Here is a 21303-nt window from a genome sequence, read left to right as displayed (position 1 = left end):
TTTTTGTCATTTTTGTCATTTTTGTCATTTTTGTCATTTTTGTCATTTTTGTCATTTTTGTCATTTTTGTCATTTTTGTCATTTTTGTCATTTTTGTCATTTTTGTCATTTTTGTCATTTTTGTCATTTTTGTCATTTTTGTCATTTTTGTCATTTTTGTCATTTTTTGTCATTTTTTGTCATTTTTGTCATTTTTGTCATTTTTGCCATTTTTGTCATTTTTGTCATTTTTGTCATTTTTGTCATTTTTGTCATTTTTGCCATTTTTGTCATTTTTGTCATTTTTGTCATTTTTTGTCATTTTTGTGAATTATGTCATTTTATTGGTAATTTTGTCTTTTAATCATTCCTGTCAAAATATGTGATTTTCTAAATTGAGGGGATTGACTTATTAAATAACTTCTTTTGAATTTCTACATTTCTCTTCAATTTTTCCTTATTCAAATGTTCAAAATTTTGAAGGCTCATCGATACTCATTTATATCATGATTCAATCATAAACAGGGAACACGTTAAATCCTAATGTTTCTGATAAAATGTGGAAAGTCGTTACCTGAATTTATCAATTGGGATTGTTTTAATAATCAACATTTAATGATTTTTATATGTGATCACATTCTCTTCATTTCTCTTGAAAAAAGTGGTAAAACGTTCTATTTGGACTTGTTTTCTTCAATATGGTTCTATTCAACATTTTAGTTATTACAATCTTTTCGAATTTTTTCTCCAAAATATTTAACTTTTACATTTTATTGGTTTTTAAATTCCTACAAAAATATGATTTAGAACACCAGTTCGAATATCATTTCGAACTTTTCATATAATTGAACAACAACTATTAGAGATATGAAAATAGAAATCAAGTTGATAGATTGACTTCTAATGTGTATTAGTCATTATCACCTTTCAAAAATGTTATTTCTTACCTAGTTAAAACGTTTTAACAAATAAAACTTATATTTCAGGAGAAAAAACTATCAGCATAGCACTAGTCAAAAGTGTTTCCTTATTATTTCCTTTCCCCCACATTCCCTACAAATTTTTTTTGCAAGGATGCAGAGGTGACCCCGATCCTTAAGCACAAAGTCGTTCTTTTATCCTTTTCTCATTTTTTCTTCACAAAGTTGTTCTTTTATCCTTTTCTCATTTTTTCTATCCTATCAATTGACTATTAGGACGTGGCCGGCGCCGTTATTGATGTTTAAAGAGAGAGCATCAGTTTTGCGCATTGTGAATGTGTAGCCAATTCCAGGTTCCGTTCATTTGACCTCTGAGCAAAATTGATGGCCTCGGTCAATCACGGAGTAGCAACCATTGGCAATGTGGAACTTGTTCTACTGAGCCACGCCTGCGAACTTGGAATCCGAAATGTATTGACTTGTATTTAAACCAAATTGAGAAATCAATCACAGAGTATACTAGAATACTTATAAATTCTTCATCCAGACATCTTAAGGAGCATTTCGGGTTCAATGATTCAAGGTGGATGTGAGTAGTCAATCAAGCTAAGCTAAGCTAAAAAAAAGTCAAGAAGGATTCTTGAGAATTTTTCTATGTTTCCATGCTTTGTGAAAGTTTATAATTCATTTATCCGAAAATCCCGAAGGGGGTATGTATAAATATAGTTGAAGGTAAATTGATGAAAAGTTGATGACTTATGCGAAAGTTCACACAGTTGAAAGAGCGGCAGTTGAACTGTAGAAGATGGGAATTGTATCACCTTTTGAATTATAGATTTTTTTGAATTTTCGATCTAAAATATATATAAAGTTTCAGAAAAATTGTACGGATGAAAATACTATCAGCCATCAACAGGATAATCTCTGATTTATTTCTAAACAAACCGCTCTCCACTAAATAATTTGTTGAAACCAACACTGGATAAAATATCTATCAAGTTTTATGAAGAGATTAGTCACTGTAATTTAAGTTTTAGTTAATTTATCGGCCTTATCGGTGGAAAGTGAAGTCCTTTTAGTAAGAACATCTTAAGATTATAACTTTTTTAGAAGAATAGAAAGTTAGAAGACATGAAAGATGGTGAAAATGACCCGATAGAATTTATTAGAAGCATTATAATCAAATACCAATTTTTTTTTCGGCACGGGCCAACTATTATAAAACGGTAAATACAGATTGAGTTGCATCTAGGCAGATCCAGAGGGAGGCAACGTTACACGTTTTGTCTATGTATCGTGTGACCAACATCTTTTAAATAAGTGGTCGTGAATCTCGTTTTTAAGCTTTTTTTTCCTCAGATTTAAGCTTTTTTTTGCCTTGAGAGCATAGGAGACGAAAGCTTAAATCTGAGGAAAAAAGCTTAAATCTGTCAAAACAGGGGAAATTTGAGGGAAAATCTGAGAGATGTGCTCCATACGGTTTGAATAGCGTTGCCGCCGCTTGCATCTAGGTCACCACACATTAGTAGGCCAAGCGTGGTCCGCCCCACAAGGGAAAACTTGCAGTGCGGACGAACAAAAAAAATTGTAACTTTTAACTCTCTCTCATTTAACTCAGAAACGGATTCATCGATTTCTTCTTATTTTCTATCCGTCGATGAAATTTCATGATCTAAAGATGTTCTTACTAAATAGGACATAACTTTTCACCGAAAAGACCGATAAATTCAGTAACATATTTAACAAGCTTAGGGTGATTTAGATTGGACAAAGAATTAAACCTCTTTTAAATCAACTATTCGTAAATTTCGTCGTCATGACTCCCGAAAACACTGAAGTTTGCAAACATTGAGATAAGCTCCGAAATTAAAATTTCTAAGAGAAGTTATTGGAGACAGCATTTAAAAGTTATATTGGGCAAATCACGTCAGGAATAACTCCCTTTTTTATAATTTTTTTTATTTGTTCTTATAATGAAATATTATTCCATTAGGTACATCAGAAGAATCTGGTTGTTTTTTTCATGTCTGTGGCTATATATGGAAATATGTATAGGCTTCATTTGCCTACCATAAGGCGTTTTTCGAGTGATTTTATTTATTGATTAGGGAAGCATATTTGGTTAGTTTACCTACTTTGGACCCTTCAAGCGGTGGTATTTTAAATCCATGACTTTCTCATAAATGGACGGGGGTTTAATATTTTTCAGAAAGCCCAATTAAAGTTTATGATCTTATCTGCAAGTTTCAATGAGAATTTCAACATAGGTTTCGCAGTTATTTACAAAGATATGATGAATGATCAAGATGTCCAACCTTGCTTGTTTTTCTACTGAACTTATACCTTTTATTGGACCTAGACCTAGATCAAAAAGCCTAAGCAGTTTGATTTTTGAATTTTTAATCAAAGATTTTCAGGAAAAAGTATCATAGCTTTAGAACTAGTTCGTGTTTACTTTTAGTATATTTACATAAACTTGACAAAAAATGTTAGTAATGATCAATTTATGCTCTAAATTATGATTCGCACCAATTCAAGACTCGCACGTTAATTGATGAATGTTAGTGTTAAGGTCGCATCAAGGGCCCCGAGGGTAAAAAGTTTAAGATTTCTTCAACAATATTGGTTGATATTAGCAAAGGAAGTAAAAACTAGAAAATTAAAACGTCATACCTATAAGTAAACCAACTTAGGGGGCCCCCGTGATATAGTATCTCGAATTACACTCTAATACAAGGTAAGAAGGGTTCCCAGAGTAGAGTGCAGATTTTTTTTCTTGCATGAGCAAATTACGATTATTTTTTTGTTCAAAACCTGGCAAAATATAGGCATTTGAAACATTTCAACATAAGTAAAATCCGTACCAATTTAAGCAGAATCCAGGATCCTCCGTGACGCACTGAAGCCGTGCACAACTCAGCACCTTGGTTCAGATGGATTCACAGCTTCAGTAGCGTGGAGCTTGACGAATACCGCAAAATCGACAATTATCAATGTAAACTGCAGAAACATTGCGAAATTTTAGCCGGGCAATATCCGGGAAAATGCTGGACATAATTGAATAAAAAAATAAAATTCTTTGAAATTTTGAGTTATCTCCAGCTTTGATCGGAATAAAATTATTCAATTGTGCTCCGAATAATCGGTTTCTTTTCAAAACTGGCGAATATCTCCCCGTTTTACTCTAATACTTTGTTTTGCTTTTGAATTGCACAATACGTAGAAAGTCTCGTATCAATAAGGATTACTTAAATCTCCGTTTTTATCATTGGTGATATGGAAAAATATTCAATCCGTATACTTTGTGTGGCAGAAAAACTGAACCTCCGAAAAATAAATATCATTCGAGAAAAAGAATGAGTTTGTTCAACTCCACATTCGGATTCTCTGTTCCGACTTTGGTTCCCAGCTTTTACCGTGCAACACCCCCAGAACGAGTAGTGGAGGAGAACTCCAAAATGAGCAGATAAAATAAATATTGAGATTTTCTATGGCCGCATAAAAATATATCGATATCAATAAACTTATTTCATATTTATTCTATTGGAAACGTCGCCTTCGATGGATGATCGGCGAGGCCAGAGGGTTAGGTTCTAGAACGCTGTCCACGGATTTTTTCCCCATTTCTGCTACCGATCCCGCAGAGTGAGTGTCTTTCAAAGCCACCCCGCCAATCGATTGGAGGACCCGTTGGGCAATAAATTAACAATATGTGCGACTAATCCGCGACAGCCGTTTGGCAATATGTGTGCCTGGTTCGGGTGTATCCCCCTATTCAAAGTTGAATGTTGGTTTGGTTCCACAACTTTCCGGTAGAATAACAAACCATCGAGAGCTGAAGATTGCGACGATTTCGGTGCGCCAGCAATCGTTAGCCAACATCATCGCCCCGACCGCACATAATCTATTTGTACCTACGCCAGCTTCCTCCTCCTAGCGCCGCCGCCTTCCCAGAGGTCTCCTTAAGGGGGGGGTAGGGTCTAACACTTTCAAAAAATCGATTTTTTTATTTTTTTGTTTTCTTATTGTAAAACATTTCAAAAATGTTGTGTCAAATTTTCAAGTCAATTGAAGCAAAACTGTAGAAGTTATAGGCCTTTATCTCCTCCTCTCTAATACTGAAAGAAAGCAAGAGCAGAAACTTCAAACGCGTTTTTCTTGAAAGCACATTTTTAAAGTCCGTGGACATCGTCATTTGAAAACTACTTATCCGATTCTTTTCAAATTTGGAACATATTTTCTACATATAAAATACCAGACCCCAACGTTTTTCTTTTTTGATTTTTTTACTTTGGGGAGATTTTAGAGGTGAAAAATGGCGGATTTTTAAGTGAAAAATCGTAGTTTTTACTTCAAACAGCCACAAAAATTTCATAAAAATATTTTTAAGTTAAATAAAAACGTTGGGGTCCAGAAAAACATCTATTGAAAATATTTTGCTCTGATTTTTTTACTTCAGATGATTCTGTGCTGAGATACAGTGTCCACCGCAAATCCTGTTCTCTAAAAGGCATCCTCGAAAATGCTCCGTCACCGGCTCATTTTTCAATACTTTTCTACGAAAAAATTACTAAATGTTCTTTTAACAATGCTTTGTATAATGCAAAAAATTTGAATACATTTGTTTGAACGATAGCTCTAGAAAAAAATCGTGAAAATGGTGTTTTTTTATACCCGTTAGACCCTACCCCCCCCCTTAATGCGAACAAACGACCTCTGTCCGCTTGATCTGAGCGGCTGAAAGTTTAGCTGACTTCACAGCTCGCTCAGCTCAGCGCTCTACCAAGGTGGGAATAATGTGGTGTGCGGGTTACTCGCGAGCACCCAATAATAATGATTGGCTGTCGTTTGTCGCACATAATTCTATGGACGTGTAATTTTCCAGAAGCTGATCAATCGGATCTTTTCGCGGTTCGCCAGCTTTCGGTTAACTAATAATGTCTGCGCAAATGGATGTAGTTATGGTGCGTACTTACTAGGTACTACGAGCTGTACTTACTAGACTGTCGTGTCGTAGTCTACCCTATTGTATAGAACGTTGGTATGGATTTCAGTGTTCTTGCCGACAGCCGACAGTCAGCTGTAGTTGGTGGAGTTGCGAAATTACTGCCATTCAAAAACGAAACTCGCAACATTCGACGTGTGGCGCAATGCTCGGTAAGACCTAAATTGGGAACAGAATTCTTAAAAAAAAAAAAAGAAACAGTATCCTGAACAATTGATTGACCTAGATCAAGATAACCAGTTTCTCAATTCTAAATCATAATCAAAAAGAAATCATTTTGAAAAGTTTTTATAAAAAAGTCAATAATTAACGCTCTTGGGAATAGTAGATCATCAATATTGTTCCACAGTTTTGCCAAAACAGAGCACAAATTTATTCAATGATTTTTTACCTATTTTAAATGGTTAACCCTCGAACCTCAAAAAACAAGAGCTGATAGAAAATTTCAAATTGCTATTTAGGAATCAGCGATCCCAGAAAAGTCGCCCTGTCACCACAGAAAATTTGAATGTTATTGTCTTATGCACCATAAACAGAAATACACAAATTCATCAAGATAGACATGAAATCTCGCGTGAGCTTTCATTACGTCGAATGAAACATCTTAAGAATTCACAGAAAACTACTACAAAAGTTATCAAAAATGACAAAAATGACAAAAATGAAAAAAATGACAAAAATGACAAAAATGACAAAAATGACAAAAATGACAAAAATGACAAAAATGACAAAAATGACAAAAATGACAAAAATGACAAAAATGACAAAAATGACAAAAATGACAAAAATGACAAAAATGACAAAAATTACAAAAATGACAAAAATGACAAAAATGACAAAAATGACAAAAATGACAAAAATGACAAAAATGACAAAAATGACAAAAATGACAAAAATGACAAAAATGACAAAAATGACAAAAATGACAAAAATGACAAAAATGACAAAAATGACAAAAATGACAAAAATGACAAAAATGACAAAAATGACAAAAATGACAAAAATGACAAAAATGACAAAAATGACAAAAATGACAAAAATGACAAAAATGACAAAAATGACAAAAATGACAAAAATGACAAAAATGACAAAAATGACAAAAATGACAAAAATGACAAAAATGTCAAAAATGACAAAAATGACAAAAATGACAAAAATGACAAAAATGACAAAAATGACAAAAATGACAAAAATGACAAAAATGACAAAAATGACAAAAATGACAAAAATGACAAAAATGACAAAAATGACAAAAATGACAAAAATGACAAAAATGACAAAAATGACAAAAATGACAAAAATGACAAAAATGACAAAAATGACAAAAATGACAAAAATGACAAAAATGACAAAAATGACAAAAATGACAAAAATGACAAAACTGACAAAAATGACAAAAATGACAAAAATGTCAAAAATGTCAAAAATGACAAAAATGACAAAAATGACAAAAAAGACAAAAATGACAAAAATGACAAAAATGACAAAAATGACAAAAATGACAAAAATGACAAAAATGACAAAAATGACAAAAATGACAAAAATGTCAAAAATGACAAAAATGACAAAAATGACAAAAATGACAAAAATGACAAAAATGACAAAAATGACAAAAATGACAAAAATGACAAAAATGACAAAAATGACAAAAATGACAAAAATGACAAAAATGACAAAAATGACAAAAATGACAAAAATGACAAAAATGACAAAAATGACAAAAATGACAAAAATGACAAAAATGACAAAAATGACAAAAATGACAAAAATGACAAAAATGACAAAAATGACAAAAATCACAAAAATCACAAAAATTACAAAAATGACAAAAATGACAAAAATGACAAAAATGTCAAAAATGTCAAAAATGACAAAAATGACAAAAAAGACAAAAATGACAAAAATGACAAAAATGACAAAAATGACAAAAATGACAAAAATGACAAAAATGACAAAAATGACAAAAATGACAAAAATGACAAAAATGACAAAAATGACAAAAATGACAAAAATGATAAAAATGACAAAAATGACAAAAATGACAAAAATGACAAAAATGACAAAAATGACAAAAATGACAAAAATGACAAAAATGACAAAAATGACAAAAATGACAAAAATGACAAAAATGACAAAAATGACAAAAATGACAAAAATGACAGAAATGACAAAAATGACAAAAATGACAAAAATGACAAAAATGACAAAAATGACAAAAATGACAAAAATGACAAAAATGACAAAAATGACAAAAATGACAAAAATGACAAAAATGACAAAAATGACAAAAATGACAAAAATGACAAAAATGACAAAAATGACAAAAATGACAAAAATGACAAAAATGACAAAAATGACAAAAATGACAAAAATGACAAAAATGACAAAAATGACAAAAATGACAAAAATGACAAAAATGACAAAAATGACAAAAATGACAAAAATGACAAAAATGACAAAAATGACAAAAATGAAAAAAATGAAAAAAATGACAAAAATGACAAAAATGACAAAAATGACAAAAATGACAAAAATGACAAAAATGACAAAAATGACAAAAATGACAAAAATGACAAAAATGACAAAAATGACAAAAATGACAAAAATGACAAAAATGAAAAAAATGACAAAAATGACAAAAATGACAAAAATGACAAAAATGACAAAAATGACAAAAATGACAAAAATGACAAAAATGACAAAAATGACAAAAATGACAAAAATGACAAAAATGACAAAAATGACAAAAATGACAAAAATGACAAAAATGACAAAAATGACAAAAATGACAAAAATGACAAAAATGACAAAAATGACAAAAATGACAAAAATGACAAAAATGACAAAAATGACAAAAATGACAAAAATGACAAAAATGACAAAAATGACAAAAATGACAAAAATGACAAAAATGACAAAAATGACAAAAATGACAAAAATGACAAAAATGACAAAAATGACAAAAATGACAAAAATGACAAAAATGACAAAAATGACAAAAATGACAAAAATGACAAAAATGACAAAAATGACAAAAATGACAAAAATGACAAAAATGACAAAAATTACAAAAATGACAAAAATGACAAAAATGACAAAAATGACAAAAATGACTGGAAGATCTGAAACATCACAATTTTCCATACAAACTTAGAAATGAGATTGGCTTGCGAGCCATACAACTTTTTTATTATTTTTGAGGAAAAAACGAATTTTTGAATTCCCCATTTAAAAATTAAAATGGTATGCCTATGAATGGGTGACCGCAAGTACATTCATCTCAGATCGTATATTTTGTTCCATGCATTTGTTAACAAATTTATTTCATAAGATTAAGAATTATGTACTTAAAAACTGATAAAAATCTTTCCTACGAGCTTATAATAAACATAAATTTAATTACAAACTATATGTACTGACTGATTTTGTTTTTATTAACATATCAACTTTTTTCAAGTATTTAAATCCTTTGTTATTTATACCGTGAATGTCAAATAATGTGATAACAATGCCCATTGAGTCAATTTCATGGTTTCCAAATAAAAAAAAACACCGTCCATTTCCAAAGTTTCCAAGTTGATCACTTTCCTAAAAAAAACACTGCATTGTTGAGAGAAAACTATCGGTCATACGTGGTTAGCAATACCCCAAATTTACCGCTTTCTATTCGTAAATATTGACAAATCAAAAATATCAAAATTATGCCTTTTTTGTAATTTTTTTATAATCTGTTATTTTGAATCGATACCTACGTGTATCGGGATAGTCTTCCAGAAAAAGAATAAAAAAAAACTTGGATATTTAAACCCAATCGTTGCACTTTTTTTTACAAAATAAAAATTTTGTAAAAAAAATTCTTTTGAAAAAATACCTGTTAAAATAAGACTTCTATCTGAGAGATTCACCAAAATTAAACCGGTTCTAGATAAATTCTACCTGTTGCTCATAATTTCGTTAACATAGGGCCGTAAATTGTACCTTCTTACTGTAAACTCTATTTAGAATTTCATTATTAATGTAAAAAAATACAGAGCACGTTACCAATACTAAGCTGTTTAAATTTGGTTAAATTTGCATAAATATTGCTGTTTTTGTTGTAGTTTAACAAAAAAATAAATCAAATTTTAAACATGAGTTTTTGTATAATAAGCAAATATTATAGAATTTTGATGAATAACCGATGTTTTTAAAACAAAATTCAATATTTGAATAGTTGAAGTTTCTGAAAAAAAATTTTTTGATAGCTATGTGAATAAGATTTGGTGGAATTTTTAACGATCTATAATCGATATCAGTGAAAACCACTTTAAAAGCAAACTGATATAAAATAACCATACAAAAACAACGGGAAAACATTGCCGATTATGTGATGGAAAGTAAAAAATGATTTTTTATTAGTGTAAACTCTGATAATTTGACAGTTTTGAATAGAATTGAAATTGATCCTTTTTCAGAGAAGGTAACCTTTGTGTAAAATTCTATTATATCAAATCGAAGAGATTTCTTTGTGTTCTATTTTGAATGGATAATATGAAGATTTAGGTTAATTTTTTTTGAATAATGTTACCCAAAAAAAAACAATCAATTTTTGAAAAAAGCATGTTTTTTCCAAAATAGCTTCGTGGGCCACAACAAGACAGCCGCGGGACAAATGTCCGGCCCGGCCCGGATTTTTTCACTTTATTTGGAAATCAACAAAAAACAAATGTGTTGTAAATTTTTTTTTATCTAGCCACCAAAACAAACATTTTTGAGCAGATTTTGCAAAAAAATCATGAAAAGTTTTTTCAAAGCATAAAATACAATTTATAACTGTTTATAAATTTTGATGAAATAATTTATTTTCTCAATTTTTTGTCTTGATTTTTGTTGAGTTATTTCTGGGTTTTGAAGAAGTTTGCCCGGATATTGTTCGGGTTATGGTCGTCAATTGTTTATTGTTTATTGTATAAAAATCAACGGATCAAATTTAGATCCTAATGATATCTTAATTATAGGTAAAATATAAAAATTAACGTAAATCTACAATTCTCTTGATTTGTTTAATATGTTTCTACGGAAAACATTTCTGGGAACGCCAAATTCAAAGTACTCCGAAAAACGGTTGAAGGTTTTTAGGATGCCTATAAGAGCGCTGTTAGCCCCATAGTTATTCAGCCGAACAGGAACGTAGAGTTGCAGATTCTGGTTTCTTAATCCTCGCGGTCGCACGTTGAGAGGGATAGCTTCCAGCAGCACGGGACAGTCAATCCTCGATGTGAGAAGATCCGCAACAACCAAAGCACGTGTGGCGTTTCTTCGGACTTGAAGCGTGTCTAAGTCTATCAGGTGGCAACGATTCTCATAACTGGGCAAACGAAAAGGATCTTGCCAGTTCAAGTGTCGAAGGGCATATCTCAAGAAGCGCCGCTGTATAGCCTCGATTCGTTCAACTCCATTTTGGTAGAAAGGGCACCAGACAGCAGAAGCATACTCAAGAACGGAGCGAACTATGCTACACTATAAGCTTTTTAAGCAGTACACATCTTTAACACGTTCGTCGCCACGGCACCCATATTCGGGTGACGGGTGTATTTCCTGGGGGGCCCCGTCACATCAAAAAGCGTGTGACGCTCTCTTACTTGAGTTTACCGCTCAGCTTCGCCACACGTTTCATATATGGAAGTTCTCCTTCTTTGCTTTCTCTCTCTGAAAATTTCTTTGGGCCCGGCTAGTAAAACTACCAAAATGAGCGTGGCGACGAACGTGTTAAATTCTCTAGCCACGCGAAACAAGAAACCAAGATTTCTGGAGGCTTTGTCTACCACGTAGTTCGTGTGAGTCTTAAACTCAAGCCGTTGATCGAGAATAATACCCAGATCATTGATTTGGTCAACCCGGGAGATTATTTCATCCCCGAGAATGTACTCAGCATAAAGAGGGTGTCGCTTGCGAGAAAAAGTTATGATCGAGCATTTACTGCGATTTAGCGGCAGGCAGTTGTTGTCGCACCAGTCAGCAAAAAATGTTGAACTGCCGTTGCAGGAAATCGATGTCGTCTTTACCATTGATGGTGTGATATAGTTTCAGATCATCGGCATAAGCTAGTTTTGGACCATCGAGAAGCGAGAGAACATCATTAAAATAGATGACGAAAATTATCGGTCCTAAATGGCTTCCTTGTGGCACTCCGGAAGAGCCTAGAAACTATCTCGAGAAGGATTCTCCAGTATGAACGGACAATTTTCGTCCCGTTAAGTAACTCCGAAACCACTCCAGTAAAGATCCACAGAAGCCCAAGCGACCTAGCTTTGCGAGAGCAATCTCGTGGTTCACTTTATCAAATGCAGCAGACAAATCTGTATAAATAGCATCGGTTTGGGTCTTCATGGCAAAGCTTTCTTGTACGAAAGATGTGAACGTCAGTAAATTTGTGGTAGTTGATCGTTTAGGCATGAAACCGTGCTGATCGTTTGAAAAGTGGTGCTTGCAGAATGAAAAAATGGGATCCAACACAAGATCCCATTGAAATGCCCGGACACAAGAAATGAAATGCCCGTATTTTGCCAGGTTTTAGTAGATAATTGCCCGGATTGTCCAGCCCGGATACGTGCTGAAAAAACTCTGGCAACTTTTAAACCATCGGGTTACTTTGAACTTTAGATCTTTTCGGTGGGCCGCACTTTAAGTAACACTGAAAAAATAACTTGGTGTATTACTTAATCATTGTCAGTAGTATTTTCTAAATATTTAATTTGCTTAATTTGAGAAATTTTTAAGGCCCTTTTACGATTCACAAATTCCACAAAAATCCTATTCTGTTTAAAAAAGTGTGATTCTATTTTTTTTCCATTTCCGTTCAAAAGGCTAAAGAGCTATAGCACAGGAAAAATTTAAAATTTTATATGCACGTTAAATTAATATTAAAATGCATTGATAAAATTTGCTTTATCAGTGTTTTTTCGAGAAGATTTTTTTACAATTTCAACTTGCTAGGCTGATATTTGTTTCTGCGGAGGGAAATTTTCCCGTTTGTTTGGATAACGTGCCGCTATTAAGCTTACCCCTTTTTCTGATAAAAATTATCCAGCAAGGTTGTTGACAATTTCACGGACTTTTTGGAAAACCTCGTTAAAAGTTTAGGTTACAGTTAACATTTTAAATTATTTTAAATTGTTATTAACAAGTATCAAAGATTATAAATTCAATTTGGATACTGGGATGCCTGGGATTGGATTTTTAATGATTATCAATGAAAACCATGTGATGATATTTGACACTGATTCATGGAGGTTTTGAGAGTCAATTAATAAAGCATATTTTGCCCAATTTGATAGAATTATTAAATTTTCAAAAAACTTATCGGCATTAATACAACTGCATCTTTGACAGAACTGAAAAAAAAGTAATTACTTTTCTACTTAACCTAAAAATGCTTGCGTTTATCATAAGTCTTCTGGTTATTTATTTCTTAAGAAAAAATAGAAGAAATGCAATATGAAAAAATATCAATAATATGATTTCGGCAGTATTTTTGCACCTCTGCCAGTAAAAGAACACAATAAGTGCTCTGTTGTGTTGTGAGCCTACTTGGTTGAATAATTCAACTGAATCAAAGCAATCGAAAGATTCCTTTTAACTCAACCACGGTAAATGAAAAGTTCATATACCGGTATTTCGATAGCAACTTACTACCTTCTTCAGGGAGCGTTTTCGATTGAATTCAATCGACATTGAATTCACAATAAGTGCTTAAAATGCTAGAAGATAGGTCACCAATCCGAATGATTGTTGTATTAATTCATATGAATATAAACAAGCGAAGTGCATATTTCAACAAAACAATGGCATATCAGTTATCTCCGGTTTAGTATAAGCTTGTTTGCCCGATTTTACCCGGGCTTGCACAGATATTTGAGATAAAATTTGGTAAAGATCCGGTTTGGTTCGGATTTCGTTGAATAAAGGCTCGGACTTCGCTCGGATTTATTCACTTCACTTAAAAAATTAAACTAAAAACTCGAATTGAGATTTTTTTTATGTTTGTGTTCAAACACTTTTGAAAAAAATTAATCAAAATAATAATGAACGGTTATTAAAAAGCCCAAAATGCTGATGTCTTTCGTTGACAAAAAATATGTTCAAATAGTGTATTTCTTTAGAATTTTGTTGAATTATTCCTGGGGGTTGACAAAATTTGCTCGTATCTAGCCCGGATTTCAGGTTGAACATTTTGGAAGCCAATGCTCGGATTTGGGCAAATTTTTGGATAAAATTGCTTGGATCTGGCCGGTCAGAAAACGTGAGAAATTTCTTTTACAACTTCAGTTCAGTATGGACTAGTATTTTGTTATTATTAACAGTCTATCTCAGGAAAAAGTAAAAAAATATATAATTAGGTCGACGGGCCGCACAAACATGTCTCGCGGGCCACGGTTTGTTCATCCCTGGCCTAACTGAAATCCATTAGTTCCTGTATATGGCAGATAATGCCCACACAAATACGTAAGCGGTAATTTCAGCGGTGATTAGCTGTGTTGCTGTGGATTGTATTCTTAAACACAAATTCCAATACCGTCAAACGCGGCATCATGCAACAGCAGGGTTAGATGAAACATTTATAAATCACAACACTTATTCAACTTTTATTTTAGTATAATGTAATAAAGTTATTATTTATTGATAACAAAATGATCATGACATAGTTTCTTACATCGTAATATAGTATTTAAAAGTTTTTGATTCTCGGAGAAAGTTCGAAAATTCGAGAAATATCTGTACATACAAATTTTAACAATTTTCGATGACGTAAAAAACTTTACCCAGTATTACGGATTGGCTTAATGATATCACCTACAATCTTTAAATAGCTTTTCTTATCCTATATCAACAATGTTCGTGTAAAAATATTTTTCGGACAATCACCAATTTTTTTTCGAATAATTATTTTTCTAATTATGTTACCAGTTTGGGCTCAAATAAACCAAATTGCAGATCAAAGATTCACCTTTTAAATCCCGTTTCCATATGCTAGAATATGCACATTTTTGTTAATTTCTAAATTCCATCCAACCAAACATTTATTTTTATGATTTCAGCTAGTCGTTTTTTGTTGTATTTTTTACCCCTGAATGTATGCAACTCCCTTATGGTTTTTCTTTTAAAACATTTTGGAAAAAAAATAATTTGAACAAAATGATATCACAAATATATAAAAGAAAAACTATGAATTTACAAACGTTTTCATTCGATTGTTTATTTATAACAAAGTTTTTTGCAACTTACCCCTTTTTCTCAGTAGGGTGAAAATCGCATGTTTTGGTAAATAAAAATAACTGGTGAAACCAATAATTTTACCGACTACATGAATTTGATGCCCCATCAACCTTCAAACTTTTGATGTTCAAGCAGTATTATTATCTGAGAACATTAAGCTTTTAGGAGTCATTTAAGTTGAAAAGGGTTGCATGATGCCCCAGTTGACGGTACCTCTAATGCTATTTCTAAGTCTCGCGTTCGACACTATCCAATGCATACGTTCTGTCTCCGGATAGTGTCGCGATTGGCACTCAAAGGTATTGCCTTTAGGGTAAATGTACTTAGAAATTTATAATTATGTAGCAACATTGAGAATCAAAAGAGTTTCAAGGAGGTAAACACCTTAATCCATTTCCTCAATCTATTTTGAAATAATTACGAAATAACGTTAATCAAACCATTGCCCTTAGTGCACTTTTGGAACGCGATAACTATTTATGCTTTCGAATTTCTTGCCGCTTTGTACCTACACAACACTGGATTACCGGTATAGATAAATTACCAGCATTGCAATTTAGTGACCGCGAGTTTATCCGACGCACGCTAGAATCGTCAAGCTAACCGGCTAGCGACAGAAGCAATAGTTCGAATCGAACCTAGAAAGAACGGTGGTTGACACACCGCGCCGGAGAGAAAGAGCAAAAAAAAGCATGAATCGTGTCAAACGGATCAGGCTAAATTGAATTGATAGCAAAGTCATCGCACTGCTGCCTGTGGCTGCCGCGAATGCCTTTCGAATACCGCGCGTTAAACCATCAATCGTCGAACCCTTTTGAAAACTAGTGTTTGGAGGAACGCGTGGAGTCGAGAGATAACTCCTTCTGATGGGGACCTTACTCAACGTAATGTATACGGTTTGAACCTTTCTTGGGGAAAAGTTGAAGAATTTTGTAGAAAATTACTCCAAAATAGAATAAAATTACGAATTGAGTCTTGATATTCGAATATTTTCAGTGTTTTCATTAAAAAAAATTTCCTCTAAAAGAATTGTTAATCCTATTTCAATAACATATGTTCAACTGTAGATTTTCAATATTCTCTTTCAAGTGAATGAATTGTGGATTCTGCACATTTTCATCTACCCTATCGTTCCCCTACCATGATGGCACGAGGAAAATAAAACCAGTTGAATGGATTGAGGAAAAAATTATTACGCAATTATGTGTTGACCGATTCAAGCAAACCGTCATCCATAATTCAATTTATTAAGTCAAATTAAAGTGTCATCTTACTGCCGCTAATGATATTGATTTTCCGGAATGACCGTGTGAAATGCCCAAGCATTTCCACTATTTTTTTCATTGGGTGGCTTCCAATGGGTGAGTTTTACTTGATTGGAATCCGAGAGAGAAATTGTATAATTTAATGTTGGCTATCACGGGCCTATAAAAATAATTATCTCTGGTCTTACGATTTTTTTTAATTTTATTAAATTGAAACAATTCTCTTCAATTGTATCAATAAAAAAACAATGAATGAAACTAATTGGTTTTCCCCCAAGGATATGCCAGGATCGTGTTCCATTTTCACGATTTCTGAATGAAAATTCCAACGCATTTTATTTCGCAAATTAAAGAAACCTCTCGGCAGCAAAAGGTCCATAAAATGGTCATCAGCTCGAGCGATTAGCTAATTTTAAGGGATCATTGCTGAAAAACTCAAACCTCAAAAACCGGATCCCATTGCAAATTATCCACCAGCAACTCGAAACTTAGCCTGCAAGAAAGATGACCGAAAGCCAAGTCACGACCGAAGAAACATAAATGCACACATACACTCAGAGAAGAAAGAAAAAATAGGACCGAATTTGCCTTCCGGTGTCATCGGCAACAAACAGACTGCGGTGTGGTTGGTCGACCGGAAAAACTTGCCATCTCCGGCCATGTCCAAGTAGCGTTGTGTCGATACATCAGAGCCAGCAGTCGCGTTCAGTCGAAAGTACCTACACCTAAATTATAAAGGCCACAACTTCATTCAACTCTGCTTGTTTCGATTTAATCTATCGTTATTAAATTATCCTTCTTTTTCTCCTCTCATTACAGATTCGAGTGAACGTGCTGGACAAGAACGATAGCCCACCGACATTTCGTGACGTTCCGTTGCAATTTTCCGTGTCGGAAGATTTAGCCGTGGGCCAGACTGTGGCGCAAATAACGGCCACCGATCCGGACACACTCGGCGCCCTCGAGTACACCCTGGTCCAGGGGAGCACCGGCACCGGGACCAAGTTCCTGCTGGAGAAGGGCACCGGCCAGCTCAGGCTGCGGGACACGCTGGATCGTGAAACCGAGGACCTGTACCGGCTGATCGTCAGCGTCACCGATGGCGTCCAAAGCACCGAGACGACCGTCACCGTGCAGGTAGGTTTTTGGAATGAAATTTTTGGATCGAGTTTTTTTCAAATCAATTTTTGGTAAAAACTAAGATGTTTAACTGAAACGTTAAATATTTAATCAACGTGCCAAAGAGGATACATGCCAAAAGAAACTTTTTTCCATATGTTTTCTTTTTTAATTCTGGTTAGTAATTAATTTAAATTTCGTTATTTAAAATCAAAGCTAAAATAATGATGATTTCAAATAATCATTGGAGATTTTAAATGTTTATCTCATTTTGAATTATCTAGCACTGGAAATATGCTTTTTGTTTACTTCAAATCTGCCTCTCCTTACCTAAGTAAGCCACCAGGAAACTTTTTTAAGTCCCTTTTCCCGTTGGCAGGACTTAGTTTTTGTTTCGTTTACAGTCGTTTGAACATGTCATTCGCGACTTTGAAAGAATTTATGTAAGTGTACGACCTACACAAGTTATTGAAAAAATTGATTACCCTTGCGGGATTATAACCTATAATTTCGGGCTGACTAGGCCTCTACATGTCATTTCTTTGTTTAGTCACTCTAATATGTGTTGTGAGCCTACTTGGTTGAATAATTCTACTGAATCAAAGCAATCAAAAAATTCCCTTTTATTCAACCATAGTCCATAATCTAGCCAACCGGTATTTCGATAGAAACTATCTATCTTGTTTAGTGATTGATTAATCAAAAACGTTCACTGAAAATGATAGGGGCCCTTATTCTGCACCGCACGTGAGGTGACGATAGTCGAGTCACCCTAGTCACTCGATTTCAGTTGTAACTATAGCACAGAAAAGTCACTTCTGATGAACTTTGTGAGTTCCTAACTTATTCTGGTAGCCACCCTGGGTGAGAATCGTCGCATTTGCGAGACGATTTTAGGTACCAATGTAATGTTTTTAATTTTTTTTCCAATTTATTTCATAGTCAAGAATTTTTTTTCGTCAAATTTTTTTTTTTCAGTCAGAATCAGGATAATTTTTTTTTAAACATTATTCTGTTGCAAAACGTTGCCAAGAAATTTATTTTATTTTATATATCTTCAGTGTTGCCGAATACAACTATTATTTTATTTTATTTTTTTACTTAATGTAATTTATTTTCTACATTATTCTTCATCTCATCTCTACAGTAGCCACGGTAAATACGGTTTCAAAGCTACACGGAATCCAGCAGCAATACCAGTATCTGGAAATAAAAAAAAGCCGTTGATTTAGTTTGGCGTTCTTCCTCAATCCGGTTCCCAATGTGGTCAATATTTTCCAACATCCGCAATGCTCCTCATTTCCAAAACCAATTCCATCAGCTTGCTTACGTCTGACAACCCGACTGGAACCATTTTAGAAGCGCAATTTACACTTGTTGATTTAAAACTGAATTATTAAATTTGAAAGCACGAAAAAAATAAAAACAAAGCGAGTCTGTTTGACATATGGTGGTCAAAAAACTCAGTCACTCAGCTGGGAATGAACCTCCGTCACTGTACCCACATTGAATCCGGGAATAAGGTGACAAAACTCACGGTGACTCGAGGTGACTCGACAATCGTCACCTCACGCGCGGCGCAGAATAAGGGACAGGTAGTAAGTAGCTATAGCTAACTGGACTTTTCTTGTACCGTGGTTAAATTAAAGGGCATCTTTCAATTGCTTTGTTTAGTCATTTCCAGTCTCTTTTGATTTACGTTGTACCTCTCTATGAACTTATTTGATTTCTAACACAAAGGCCCTTATTCTGCGCCGCGCACAACGTTGCAATAGTCGAGTCACCCGAGTCACTTTATTTCAGTAGTCGGTTTAGCTGAGGAACGTCTCTTTGGATGAACTTTGTGAGTTCTTACTCTATTTTCAAAGTCACCGTGGGTGAGAATCGTCACATTCGGGAGACGATTTCAAGCAGTCGGTACCTTTTCAGGCGGTGACGAGATAGAAATTAAATGAAAAATTTCGAAAATTACTGTAAAGCGGAGTTGATAGTTGTGGAAATTCAATCAACATTTTTTACCCAGCATGGTTCAATGCTTAAAATTATCAATAAATTTGTAAACACGACGAGAATTTCTTTTTATAAACGGGTTGGAGTTTAGGGGGCTGGTTTTATTCAAGGGATTTCTGCTGCTTAATCTGACTAAATGAATTTTCCAACTTTTTATTACCGATAAGTTGTTCAGGGTTCTTTCTTTTAAGTAAATTTTTGGTCGTGAACCCTCGGAAGCAGTATTCACACTTGTAATCTTCCATCATGAAATATAGCTGCCACTAAGGCCGTCCAAACGTCCGATATATGGTACGCATGGCATGGATTTTGTGCAAATCATCTTCGATTCCCTTGGAAGACTTGTCCTCGCTGATTTCCGCCCCAAACATTCTGAAAAGCTTCCGGAGCTTAGGGCCTAGTCCTCGCGAAAACTGGGAAGTTTTCCGAAGAAAACATAAGTTTAACAGTTCGGGGTTCATCCACTCACTCAGCTGGGAATGAACACCTGTCACTTGCTCTCACCATAGTGTCACCTCTATCTACACCGACTGTCGGAATAAGGTGACAAGATCCGAGTGATGGTGGGGTACCTCGACAATCGTCACGTCGCGCGCGGCGCAGAATGAGGTCCAAAATGTATTTAATCGAAGCAGAAGAGTGGAAGAATTGCTGTCTTTTATACTCAACTCAAACTAAAACAAATCTCATCCCTTTTGAGGCTAATATGTAATACATACTACAATAACCTTTTGCTCTTTTTTTATTTCAAAATTTAGATAAGAGGAACAAATGTGAATGTAGCTAACAAAATTTACTTTATTTTATACCTGGAAAAATTAAGTTTAGAAACACAACAAATAGCGAAAGCTGGAGCTGATATGCTCGAGTATTAGTCGAAAAAGCCTTATTTTAATAAGCCGAAGTTTTTATCAGGAATGGCTGACCCGGTGTGTTTTGCTACAGCTTATAAAATGGGTGAAAGATTTCATACTGATTGAAATTTAATTTTTTTAAGTGAATTTTTTGTATTTCAAATTTAACGTCTTTTAAAATGAACTACTTAAAATGGAAACTGCAACTGATTGAAAATTTGTTTTCCAATCATATTTTATATCTAAAATTAAGGCTCTGGGTTTATTTATTTATAATCCCCTGTTAAATACTCATGAAAACATTTCTCGTACCCACATAACTTTCATGTCAAATTTGTCGATCATTTTTCGAGTTATCAAAAAACATGGGTGCACGCCAGGCGAGATTTAGCACTAGAAAAAGTTTTTATGTCTAAATCATGTAAAAATAACACACCCTAATAGTTAATTTTATCCCATGCCAACTTTGGCCCCATTTGCTTGAAAAGTTATCGAGTTATGCAAAATCATGTATGAGAGCCCCCCCCTCTTTCCTATTTATCTCCCCACTAAAATAAGGGAGGGTTTCCGAATATGCATAGAAATATTACATTTTCCAAATTTCCCGCCCCTCCCCTCATACTAAATTTGGGTTCCTTATTATGAAATATTTTAAAGGTACCTATGCAACAAAAATATATGGAGCTTCTTTTGTTGCATATCTATAGATTTTGTCACTCGATGGAAGAAAGAGGGGTTCAAATAATCACGGAATAGTGCACGTATACATATGCATAACTACCTATGCAAAATTTGGTTTCGTTTGTTCGAAAAGTTCTCAAGCTCTGTAATAACTTTTATGTAAGATTGACTCTCCCTTACGTATCTCCACACTGGAAGTAGGTAAGAGTCACAAA

The 21303-nt window shown here is 33.8% G+C and overlaps 2 protein-coding genes across 13 annotated transcripts in view; one reads left to right on the top strand and one right to left on the bottom strand.

The window, feature by feature from the left end:
* LOC129749972 (cadherin-related tumor suppressor) overlaps nt 1-21303 on the top strand; it is a 339347-nt gene that overhangs the window by 197853 nt on the left and 120191 nt on the right. For all 10 annotated transcript variants that reach the window (XM_055745134.1, XM_055745129.1, XM_055745132.1 and 7 more), the window contains one exon: nt 17244-17561. In XM_055745134.1, the coding sequence (XP_055601109.1) occupies nt 17244-17561 (318 nt within the window). The remainder of the gene's footprint in view (nt 1-17243; nt 17562-21303) is intronic.
* Nucleotides 1-21303, bottom strand: part of LOC129749976 (uncharacterized) — a 45569-nt gene that overhangs the window by 11407 nt on the left and 12859 nt on the right. The window lies entirely within an intron of this gene.

Source organism: Uranotaenia lowii, chromosome 2 (assembly GCF_029784155.1).
Source record: "Uranotaenia lowii strain MFRU-FL chromosome 2, ASM2978415v1, whole genome shotgun sequence".
Taxonomy (NCBI): Eukaryota; Metazoa; Arthropoda; class Insecta; order Diptera; family Culicidae; genus Uranotaenia; species Uranotaenia lowii.
The sequence above is the reverse complement of the archived record's forward strand: the minus strand, read 5'-3'. Positions and strand labels throughout refer to the sequence as shown.